We start from the raw sequence: 11,751 nt of genomic DNA, 5'->3' as shown, positions 1-11,751 counted from the left end.
GAAAAGAAAAGATTGAAAAGATTGAATTCTATCATCAGCAATATCTCTAAACAAAATTCACCCAGTTCCTCAATGACAATGGAACTTGGACGGCAATTACCCAAAGTAAGCAAAATCTAAAAACTGCTTATTATTTTGCATATATTACAGAAACACCAAAATGGGTGCTAAAAAGCTCTACTCATATACTGATGCTTATGTTTCGTTTTGTAATATGGCCAAAGAAATTTGTTTCTCAAGACCACAAATTATCACCTACAAGTTGTGCTTAAATTTATCAACATAATGAAGCTTGTTTTTCATGATTTCCGGCATATGATGAAGCTTCATGAGGGCATTCCTTAGTATCATCGTCGATCACTTAGAAGTGGTTGGGATGCAGGAGCTGCAGAAGAAAAGAATACCAGTAGTTCAAAATCAGCATTATCATCCAAATAGTGAAAATTTTGTTCTATGAACTGAAAATTGTTTATCATTGTAATCCACTACTTGTCTTTCTTTGGTAGAGATTAGTAGGAAACAGAGTTTCAGGCACCCATATACTGGCTTCTTAGGAGCCACAATCAGACACCACATAACACCAAATTGTAAAGAAAATCATGTCAGAATCTTCAGGAGGGCATCTTAATTGGAAATATTATTGTCATATTATAAACAAAAGCTACTTAACTAGCAACAACTCAAATTCACTAAACCATCCAAACTCCATTGAAAATTATCCAAGACAGCACAATCAGCAAAACCCATGAAACATTAGATTCCAAACCACCACAACTAGACACCTGAAGTCTTGATTAGAGGATCCACGGACGTTAGATGCAATTATAGAAATTGGGGTGGAGTAATTCATACGAAGAATCATTAGGCTCAAACACAAATGTGTTTAGCACTAGCCCCCTAGTGGTTGTGCTAAGTTCCTAATAATAATAAGCTATATATACATATAGGATTTCTAGTGACTTAAGCTCTTGGGACAAGTTCCTAAAACCCATTGGTTCGGCCTTTCCACTGATAACTTAAACTTTTGCATTTGATACTTCAATATGGAACCAGAACCACCATGCCTTGGTCATTTTAACAAGGACCGCACATAAGAACTCTAGTCACCCAAAGAAGAAACTAGGATCCCACATGAGAGGGCGTGTTGAACACTATCCCCACTGACCAGGATGGTTCTATCATGTAAGAGACTCTTACCGCTAAATACCAATAATGCTCTAAGGTTACTAGTATATTATCTAGAGTCAAAAAGTTTTTTGTAACAATCATCCCATTTCTCAAAATAAGGTTTTTGAAAATAGATAAAATTGGTTACACTGACCATCCAGACATTTGTATCATCAGTGTTGGCTGGAGATGAGGTGGGAAGGAAGTTGTTTATAAAGCGAACAATACAAGAAGTATTACCTCCAGAACTTTGTCGCCCGCCGGATACAATAACTTGTTTGCAAGTCTTCTCAGCAATTTCAGCCATAACCAAACGTGATAAAAGAAGCGCCGCAATAAGAGCACAAATCATTAACATCACAAATACTGCATCCCATCCCTTTGTTGAAAGGAAACCAGTAAGAAGAGGGCCAAAAGCTGCACCAACTGATCCAGTACCATCAATTATGGCAGTAACTGTTGCCAGTGCTCGAGAATCCCCTCTAAGCGAACTGTGCGTACCAAGGTCTGCAGATACCGCAGTGGTGATAAGTGCATAGGGCCCATTAATAAACAAGCCAGCAACCATCATAAGCGCAATGTTGATATTGTGTGAAATACTGCCATATCTGCGATATAAAAGCATTGCTGGAATTGCAGCACACATGAAGCTGGCTGCTGTGGTAGCTCGAGCATTAAGTTTATCAGATATGTAGCCAGCAAGGATTCCACCAACTATGCCCCCTACATCGAACAAAGTGGAGAGGTTTCCAGCAGATTTCACAGAAACATATTCTCCTCCTATTTCTGCAAAAGCAAAAGAGAGAACAAGATGGGAACCTTATATTAGATGCATGAAGATTTTAAATAATACCTCAAAAAACAAGATATGACTCTGGTGTTGCCTGGAAGTGATCAATTGCCAATAGCAATGTCTGGAAAAGAACAACACTTATGGAGGACGATGACATTCAAATAAGTTTCGAATAGACAATTGGACATTGCAATCCACAAAAGTACAGATGCACTCATGCATAGGATCAGCATAAACATTTAGGGACACATGATAGCAATATACACATTAGCAGCTTTGTCATAAGACACATTGCTTCTGTTGTTACTAGTACTCAAACACTGTTGAGAACCAGATAAACCACTCAAAGATAAACTAATGCTCATAAACTGGTGCAGGCTACTACGATTCCTAATATGAGTCATGTGTTTATTCTTTGCAATAGTCAAAACAAGTTGCGTATTCAGTTAGTGAACCTCCAAGGAAGTGGACAAAAAACGCACCTGAACAGCTATTTGTTAAAATACAGATTGTCAACTAGAAGCTCATGGCATATTTCCATCTCCGATTCAGTAAATCTAACTTATTGCCAAAGGTAACTGCTAATCTTTAAATATTTGGAAAATAATTACCGTAGACAGCCTTAATTACTATAACCAATAATTCTTCAATGATCACGACAACTACCATTCATAGGATGTTTAAAGCAATAATAAGTTTATTACTCTCACTTTTAGAACCTGCTGGAATGAAACAAAAATCAAGGGAAATATGTAAAATCTGCTAGACAACCAACAGACAGCAGCCCCATCCTATACGTGGATAGGCAGAGAAATGCAGTACAAGAGAGAGACATCTAGCTGCAGTCCTGCCTTGCACCTTGCAAACCAACAAAAAAAAAAGTGTGGAATGGGGATTGGAGGTTTGAAACCCCTGACCTCGTGCAAACCAGAGGTCTGATATCATTCTAGGCAACTAAAAGACTCCAAAAGCTTAAGCTATTAGGTAATGGGGCATCAATCTATATCAAGCAAACCAAATGAACACACACAACCCAAAGATCAGAAAGAATGAGACATAAGATACAGAGAGAAGTTTATTTTGTGCTTATAATAGAGAGGCCCTAGACCCTAGTGCACCACTCTTCTGCCAACATATTCTTGAATATTTATAACAACCAATAGCACTTGCAATGTTTCGAATCTTCTTATTCTAAATTAAATAGTAAAGAAAAAAGCTGAAGTTATCTGGCAATCCAGACAGCATTTCAAAATCTTACAGTTTTAAATCATACCAGTCAATCACGATTGTATATAAAATCTATGAAGGATAAATTACCTGTCTGACTTAAATAAAATGGTAGCCAGTACAGAAACGTGTAGGCCACAAGCTTTGAGAAGAAGAGGCACAGCGCAAAGGGTATAACTCCTGGTATTAGACAAGCTTCAAGAAGCCCAACACTTGTCCTGCTCACAGACCCAGCTCGGTTAATAGTTCGTGTTTCATCTTCCTCTGTAGTTTCTTTTCTTATATTAGCTTCTTCGTCCTTAGGGTTTGCCTCTAAATCAGAAGGTGAACCTTGTGGGAAAGAAAATCCAATGTCCTCAGGATATGGAGCCAAGAAGAAGAAAACCATTACACCTCCCACTGCAATAAAAGCACCTGGAACTATAAAACACCAACCCCACCCATAGTCCAGAACACTAGCAGCAAGAAGTGAACCACTAATATTCCCAATGGAAGTATGTGCATTCCATATACCCATAATCAAACCCCTCTTCCCCTTTCCAAACCAGTTACCAATCACAGCAACAACCGAAGGCCAGCCAGTTGCTTGGAATAACCCAGCAACCATTTGCATCCCAAGATAAAAACCAAACACATGAACATTCCAAAAGTATCCCATCCCAAATAGTGCAACAAAAATGCCACTCCCAATCATCCCGGCTGTCAAGAACAACCGCAGGTCCAATGTATCTCCCAAATGCCCAGCAGCATACATTCCCAAAGAGTAACATGCAAGAAATGCAAGATCAATCTCTCCCAACTTCGATGTCCCGTCGGTTCCATTAAACGGAGCCCAACCTTTCTCTATCAACCTATAACTCCCATTTCCTCCAAACTCTTCCTTAACAAAAACCCTGCCAAACAAGGGGTCCAAGCCTAAGCCTGTGCCTTTGTTGGGATCAGGATACAAAACACTTTTCACTATACTACTGGGTTTTCTTGAAGCATGGTAACATGCATAAGCTATGAAAGTAACAAGCAAAATCACATATCTATATGTAGAGAGACTCCAATCTTTGCCTCTAATGCTTCTAATAAGCAAAATCCCAGGTGGGATTTCTCTCCTTGTATCAGAACTATGAGACATCCTCTCAAAACCCCACAAAAAGCAAGAAAAAACCAAAACCAAAAAGAACAAAAATTTCCTTTCACAAACCCTGCGCCACCACCTTCATATCACATTCATCTTTCAAATCCAAGAAAACCCACAATGCAAAATCGCAAATTTCATACTTCGAAATATCAGAACGAAGGTTCAGAGAGAGAAAACGTGACCTTATCGAACTGAAGAACCATGGGGAAAGCTATTAAGAGCCAAAATTTCACTGGTTTGCATCGTCGAGAGGATGAGAGGGAAAGCGTACAGGACGGGGGTGCAGAGCATGAGCAAGAGGGAGGTTACGTGGCGAGGCGTGAGTATTCGAACTCGTTCTGCTGTGCTTGGGCGCCACGCTGTTTACCATGTCGACGATTGTGCCGCGTTGGATGATCGCTTATCGAATAGTGTGTGCGTAATTGCTCTGCCGCATAAGACAAGTGGCCGGTTGCTGGTGGGTCTTAGGATGTATGAATCAGGCATGTATACAAAAACAATACTGCAAATACAGAACGTCGCAGCAGAGTACGGCACTCTGCCAACTTTGTTGTTACATACAAACACACATATCGAAGAGTATGGGTTCAATTCGACCCTAAACAAAAAGAGAGTGGGTGGGTTAAAACCAAAAACAAACAAAAAATTATTATTAAAAAATACCTTTTCAAATAGTAATCCAGATTTTTTGCTCTTTTGTGTCAAAGATTAGAATGGGTAGGGGAAGTGTTTCGGAGTTTGATTTGCACGCAAATGCCATTAACACTGAGCAATCCATATTATTCAAATCGTATAAACAAATCAGAAATGTTTTATCTCCATTGCTCTTACAGCAAGATGATTAATAAGAAGGGTAATACTAAGCTTACCACATTTTTATACAACATCTCTAATACAATGGTGCCCATCTCTATTACAGAGGTGATACAATGTGATATAAAAATATGGTAATCTTAGCATTTTCCTAATAAGAAATTATTAAAGAATCCATCAATTAGTCAAAAGAGGCGCATGTAGGTCATCAAGGCAGAGAGACCTAATTGAAAACCAAACCTAAATAAACTCCAACAAATTGGCGAATTCTTTACTGAACTAAGCTTATGTACAAGGATACGATAAATAAAACCCTAAACCCTAATGGAAATACACCCATACTATGAGGATCAAATTTGATCATTTTTACTGAACTAAGCTTATGTAAGCTGCTTTGTCAAACACACAGATGATTTAATCATACAACATACACAAAAATCATCTAGAGCTCTTCTAATCACCCTAAATTCTGTAAGAAAATGCCTGCAAAGCTCAAAATCCGAATCGACTTTTCCAAATAGGAATTTGTCCACGGGGTGCTATGCAGGTGAAGATACAGGCATGCTTGACATTTTCTTTGGAACGAAAGTGCTCATAAGCTTCCGGTCCAAGTAATCGCAGTACCACGGCGCAAGTAACTCTGAGACTGAGTCTCTTCCCATAAGCCATGCTCATTCCAAAAAGTACTAAATTCATGGGAGCTTTCCCTGTAAAACAGAGCGAGGTGCCCATCGGTGGAAAGAGATAGCAGAATACTTGAGAGCACCAGTTGATTGAATTCAACGTTGATTTGCTGGAGCAATGTAATACTTGGTCCATGAGTCATCACAATATTTTGTCCTTGCCACTGTAATAGGTACCAAGTTTGGAGATGCAAGAGATTGTCATACCTTGTAACATTAATTGTGGTCATTTTGCTGTTGTTGAAAACTGCAGAACATAAAAATAAGACGGACATCAATAAAACACAGGTCTCTTTCCTTTGGGAAGGATATATAAATATAAGTGCCACCTGTCAAGGTACAATACCACAATAAGGACCTTATCTATAATTTGGAACTTTTTGTGTTGCTTAATTTTTTTCCCAGGTCTTGTTCTTCCTATATGTTGCTAAAATCTACTTAAATGTCTGTTTTTTTTTTTGGGTTACAATCCACTCAATATCAAGATACAAACAATTTAGAACAAACCTATAGAACCTGAAAAGCTTTACTGTTAAAAGAGTAAGCATGAAGATTGTAAACAAAGAGTTTCACCACTTAACCATGAAGTTCATAGTGTGCAGAAATTTGAGAAAACTAACAATCACTAACACAGATGGCAGAACCAAATCTATGAAAATTAGAATACCAGCACATATAGTTTCAAATGAAGTTCATACAGTAAGCAAGGTTTTATTTTTATTTTTTCAAAGAAAGAAAAGCGATGACAGCAGTGATGCACCATCGTCTAGGTTAAAATTTTATTGTTAGATATATCGGCAGTTCAGATTTAAGAAAACATCTTTATTCTGGATTTACATAAACAAGGAGTAGAATGGTGAATATATCATAAAAATTTGTGGAATCCACAAAAACTTGTTAAGACGTGGAAATTTTGAAAGAAACTTAGATACCCGAGAAACCACTGATGCATCGAAAAGAAAAAATCCAAGTACTTGATGAGTCAAAAAAGAAAAGTTGTCCAACATATTTTGGTTTACAATTTAGACATCTTTTAACCATATCCTAATTTCATAATGACTTGATTGTAATTAACTTTGAAGAAAATAGAAAAATACAAAAGAAAATTTTAACAACCTATAATCTACTGGTTACATCATCCCCATCAATATTATTACAACAATCCTGACTACAAGCTTATGTTCAAGTTATGACGATCTAACAGAAGATTTTAAAGGGTTTCCTTACCTTCTAAGCCTGAAACTCCATCCCCTTCTCGGAAGGCTTACGTTTTCTTTTCAACCGTGTTGCACCAGCATCCTCTGTAATAGAGACACATAAATATATGGGAGAAAAACTGGAGACATATATCGTTGGATAAGAGCCAATTTATCCCGTAAAACATGGGAGAAAAAAGAACAGTTAAAATCTAATTACACGCTCAATGTGTAGTTAAATCATCACTAGAGCTTTATATGTTGGGTGACAGGATCACATTAGTAATCAAGGGTTTCAAACTCAAGATCAGAGTTTTGAACTCAGTGTTTTACTTCTTTTTTTAAGCAACAACGCCAAAACCTCATAGATTAAGCTGACTAGTGGGGTTTGATTTAGTGATATTATTCAAAGGAGAAGGCCTAATGTTGGTTGTTACCTCATTTGTGTGTGATGAGAAAAAAGGACGCAAGAATCTTGACCATCTATTATTTAAAGGTGAAACCCAAATGTTAGTGTTTGTTATCACCCTATTGGGATGTTAATTTTATGCCCGATAGACGCACTACTGGTTTAGCTTTATTGTACTGTTTCACATATTCATTAAAAAAATTGCTTTTTTTTTTACAGAAAAAGAAAAGAAAAGAGTGAGTTGTGGGGTTGTGAATTTGAATTTAAGCCATTGAAAAAAACCAAACTCAAAAAACACAAATATGCATGCAATGCATAAGCTTACCTTCAAGTGGACTTGATGCATGATTATTTGCACGTCCATTTGGTCGGCCCTCTTCTGAAATAGGGGAGCCAGAATTATTACTATCCACCAATTTCGATGAACTTTCTATGCACTTATCTTGCTGCTCAGGAACATCAGGATAAGGAATTGCAGGTAAAAAGCATAGCTCCTCCTGTGACATATCTGAATCACTGAAAGCTGAATCTTTCTCCACTGTCACAATATCAACTTCATCATCTTCATTAACATCAGATTCTTTCACCTGAAAAAATAATTTTATATTACACAACATAAATAAACAAAAAATCTGCCCAGATTTTAATTTCTTCTCACCTTTTCAGTTTCAGGGATCAGATCAAATTCATCTTCTCGTTCTACATATTCCTCATTTTCCTCAAGCTCTTTGAAATCAGGAGCAAATGCACTCCAGTTCTCAGTGTAATCTTTGGCCCAGATATAAACCAAACCAGTCAGTGAAACAGAGACAACAATGGGGTGAACAGGATGCCACACTAAATCTATCAAGGCTTCCTTTGGCCCTTCCAGAATTTTCACAAGATGCCCGGCCCTATCCCATATGTAAATCTTGTGTTCCCCTTTGCTTGCAGAACCGCCAATCACCCACTCACCATCACCACTGAAACAAGGTGCTTTCCAATGCATCTTTGTGATGGCATCTTGAAACTCACGGAAAAGGGTTAAGCATTTCGATCCAACTGCTTTCAACTTCTCAACACTATCATCAATCCCATCACGGGTCACATTTAGGTCACCTAGGGCTTTAAGTCCATCTTTCGAGGGGAGAAGGTTCTCATAGATCCTGATTGTTCTATCATTTGAATTTGTAAGCAGATACTGTCCGTTCCTGCTGAACACTATGTTCTTAATCACAGAACCTCCAGAAACAGGAACCATGGCACGCACTTGGACACTTTTGTAATCTATTAAAAGTATTTCACCTTTCGAGTTCCCTGCATAAACCAGATCCCCATACTTATTAAAGCAAGCAGCAGTAGGAGAAAAAGGAGGAGTGCCATCAGAAATTTTGTTCCGTGACGAAGGGGCAAGTCCCGGGTTAACGTCAGGAATGGAAACTGGAAGAACAGTTGTGCTTCCTGCATTCAAGTCAACAATGATGGGAGCAGATGAGAGGGGGCATGCCAAGCAGAGAGATGGAGTAGAGGAACCAGGATGTAGCCGAGCTTGTAGAGGGGTTTGTTGGAGTATCGTTCGAGTGATTTTCTCACCACTGACAACATCCCATAGTGTCAATGACTTGTCAGCAGCAGACACGAGAATGCGATGGCCATACTTTGACCAACATACACTAGTTATGGCAGCAACACAGTCTTTATCACGAAGCTCCTTAGCAATACCCCTGGTCTCAAAATCCCAGATGACGCAATTTCCATCAGAGCACCCAGCTGATCAAGAATATCAAAATGAAGCATCAGCACAGCAGAATTGTTGGAATATCTCCAGTAAAGATTTGAGTGCAGCAAATGCCAAGAGGAATGTAATGAATGCAAAGAATAAATTTAATTTGAAGATTTCCTGAAATTACAGCCTGCAAAATTTAACACTAAAAGGCATCAACAGCTAAAGAAATTCTGGCTCCATAATGCACCTGCTTGATCCTTAAATTGGATAGCTAGCAATTCTACTTTGTCACAAATTGTGGATTCAACTCCTTATATTCGTTTCAAAAGTACAAATTGTGGACGAAGAAGAAGAAGTGAGTGGCGTATAAACTGACAATGGTGTTTCTCCACCCAATGTGCAACCAAAGTTACAGCCTTCTTCTTATTTATGAATAAGCCATTTCTTAAGCAAAAAGGAACCCACAAACAGCAGGACAAAACTAAATGAAAACAAACAGAAAATCAGATTTTTTGAAATACCCACATTGCCCAAAGCACTTACATTCTAATGAAAAAAAGTCTAAAAAAAATACGAAGGGGATGGAGAAAGGTAGAAACTTTACCAGCAAGAAGGGTACCACGGCGATTAAAGGCAATGCATTTCATAACCCCATGTTCCAAATACTCCTCTATCACTTCTGGGAAATCTCCTTGCAATGGGTCTTCACCAAATACGAATTACAATTAATTAATTAATTAATTACACACTTATTTTTTTACTTTGTTCCAAAACCCATTCAAGGAAAAAGAAAAAGAAAAAGCAAATCTTTCAATTAAAAGTGAACTCTGGAGAGCAAGAAAGAAAGAGAGGCTTACCGATTATCGAAGCGTTCATCGCCTTTATGAGTTTACACAACCAGGTCCTCCTCTGCCGGGTCAAGATGCCCTCCTCCGGTCGGGTCGGTTGGAGATCTGGGACTAGGTGGAGATTTTCAAAGAAGAAGCGTGCAGTAGGATTAAGGAGTGCACCTTAATCAGGAGACAAGGCCGTCGACTGCAAGATGAGTAGGATGTGTTTGTTTTTGAAAGAGGAATGAGCGGCTGGATGCAGTTAGTTGATCAAATAATTTCAACCTAAAAAGTGGAAATGGATTTTGGTTGGATGGAAGAGTAAAACATTCAATTCCCAAAAATGCCCTTGGTAAAGAGTTCTCCAACCCATTTGGTCCTAAAGCCATCTCCAGCCCTAGAGGACTCAAACCCAAAATTGCACCCTACAAAATACAACTATTCGTGTATTTTTATAACTCAAACTGTTTTTTCCTCCAACCTTAGGCCATCTTCAGCCATATGGCTAAATGTAGTTCATGGCTAAAAATTTAGCCCCCCAAAATAGTTATTTTTTAAAGAATAGTGCAGGGCTATATTTTAGGGTCCTTCATATTTTATTATTTTGAGAAAAATTATGGTACAACACTCATATATTCCACAACTATATACTGTTTAATCTAATTAAACTACTATTTAGAGACAATATTCCATATATGAGGCGTATACATTGATAAGAACAAGATTTCTGAACAATAATTTTTTTGAACAAGAACAATATTCCATTTTAAAAAGTGAAGACATTTTAAAAAAAAAAGATGGGTTTCAATGTTTGAGCTCAAACGGTCATGAACAAGAATTTTTTATAATCTTTTTTTAAACAACACTTGAAAAGATTTGAAAAGTTGATCACATTTATTTATTTCTTTTTAAAGGGAGTGGGTAGGTCTGACCTCCAACGATTATTATCAACAATTTTTTATACTTTTTTCTTAAACACTACGAATTGAAACATTCCAAAAGGCTTTTAAAAATATGTATATATCCAGCGTGTTTTAATGTGGCTGTTGAAAAGTAGATGCATGTGTCCCACTACAAATTTGGCCTATTCCTAAAGCTGGGCTACATGTGGCCTGGTTGGAGAGCTAAAGGGCCAAATGTGGCCCTTCAAATTTGGCAAAAATTTTGTTTAGCCCATGACTGGAGATGGGTTTTGTATTATTTTAGGGCTATATTTGGGATATAGCCTATGGCTGGAGATGGTCTTACAGACTCATAATTTGAGTCCGCAACTTTATTAAATTGTTAAAGAATAATATAATCCTATTTTGTTTTTGTGGTTATTTTTTTTTTTAGTTAATTTGTGCATATTACTCCATGATTTCTTTTTTGAACATTTTGACATAAATTTTTTGAAATTTCACAAACATAATTTTATTAACAAATTGATGGGTATTTATAGAGTTTAAGATATGATTTGAGGTTGCATCCAACTTAGAATAATATATTTACTTATTTTTACCTTTGGTTTTAAATTTCAAATGTTGGCTTTATTTTTTTCCCGTTGATCCAGCCAAAATTTAATATTAGCCGTTGATTTCTAGCCTTTAGGTTTGGAAAAAAAATATTGAAAGAAGCCCATTTGAAATGCAGCCATAGAAGTGCAATTTTTAAGTTACCTAGGATTTTACACGTGGCCAGCAACTTGGGGTAATGGGCAACAGCCCATCATTTGCTTCAAATGAGGCCCCATGTGGCTCTTGTTTGCTGCGAATTGGGCCCCACAAAAATTATGCCTGGACTGGAATCTAGGGCCA

General features: G+C 37.6%; 2 protein-coding genes across 3 annotated transcripts; both read right to left on the bottom strand.

Moving 5' to 3' along the window:
* Window positions 1-4,920, bottom strand: G3PP4 (Major facilitator superfamily protein). The gene is made up of 3 exons (XM_021957913.2): window positions 3,278-4,920; window positions 1,408-1,953; window positions 1-385 (listed from the first exon to the last, which is right to left on the bottom strand). The coding sequence occupies exons 1-3, from the start codon at window positions 4,311-4,313 to the stop codon at window positions 348-350; spliced, it is 1,620 nt and encodes a 539-aa protein (XP_021813605.1). The 5' UTR covers window positions 4,314-4,920; the 3' UTR covers window positions 1-347.
* Window positions 4,921-5,373: 453 nt separating this feature from the next.
* On the bottom strand, window positions 5,374-10,239 carry LOC110756463 (Transducin/WD40 repeat-like superfamily protein). Of its 2 annotated transcripts, XM_021957903.2 has the most exons (7): window positions 9,983-10,239; window positions 9,730-9,828; window positions 8,079-9,169; window positions 7,746-8,007; window positions 7,043-7,116; window positions 6,023-6,062; window positions 5,374-5,925 (listed from the first exon to the last, which is right to left on the bottom strand). In XM_021957903.2, exons 1-5 carry the CDS (start codon window positions 9,999-10,001, stop codon window positions 7,046-7,048), a joined length of 1,542 nt encoding a protein of 513 aa, XP_021813595.1. In that variant the 5' UTR covers window positions 10,002-10,239; the 3' UTR covers window positions 5,374-5,925; window positions 6,023-6,062; window positions 7,043-7,045. The 2 variants fall into 2 exon arrangements, with proteins under 2 accessions (XP_021813595.1, XP_021813594.1); XM_021957902.2 differs by having other exon boundaries at window positions 5,374-6,062.
* Window positions 10,240-11,751: the final 1,512 nt, after the last annotated feature.

Source organism: Prunus avium, chromosome 5, assembly GCF_965620075.1.
Source record: "Prunus avium chromosome 5, drPruAviu1.hap1.1, whole genome shotgun sequence".
NCBI lineage: Eukaryota > Viridiplantae > Streptophyta > Magnoliopsida > Rosales > Rosaceae > Prunus > Prunus avium.
The sequence above is the reverse complement of the archived record's forward strand: the minus strand, read 5'-3'. Positions and strand labels throughout refer to the sequence as shown.

Bases quoted from the DNA above. Each gene is read 5' to 3' on its own strand.
- G3PP4 (XM_021957913.2), bottom strand. From the start codon at position 4,313: ATGTCTCATAGTTCTGATACAAGGAGAGAAATCCCACCTGGGATTTTG. The intron at 1,954-3,277 runs GTAATTTATCCT...TTGCTTTTGCAG, and splicing joins ATTTTATTTAAGTCAGACAG to AAATAGGAGGAGAATATGTT. The intron at 386-1,407 runs GTAATACTTCTT...TTTCTTCTGCAG, and splicing joins CGGGCGACAAAGTTCTGGAG to CTCCTGCATCCCAACCACTT.
- LOC110756463 (XM_021957902.2), bottom strand. The intron at 9,170-9,729 runs GTAAAGTTTCTA...ATTCTTGATCAG, and splicing joins CCGTGGTACCCTTCTTGCTG to CTGGGTGCTCTGATGGAAAT. The intron at 8,008-8,078 runs GTGAGAAGAAAT...TTATTTTTTCAG, and splicing joins TGATCCCTGAAACTGAAAAG to GTGAAAGAATCTGATGTTAA.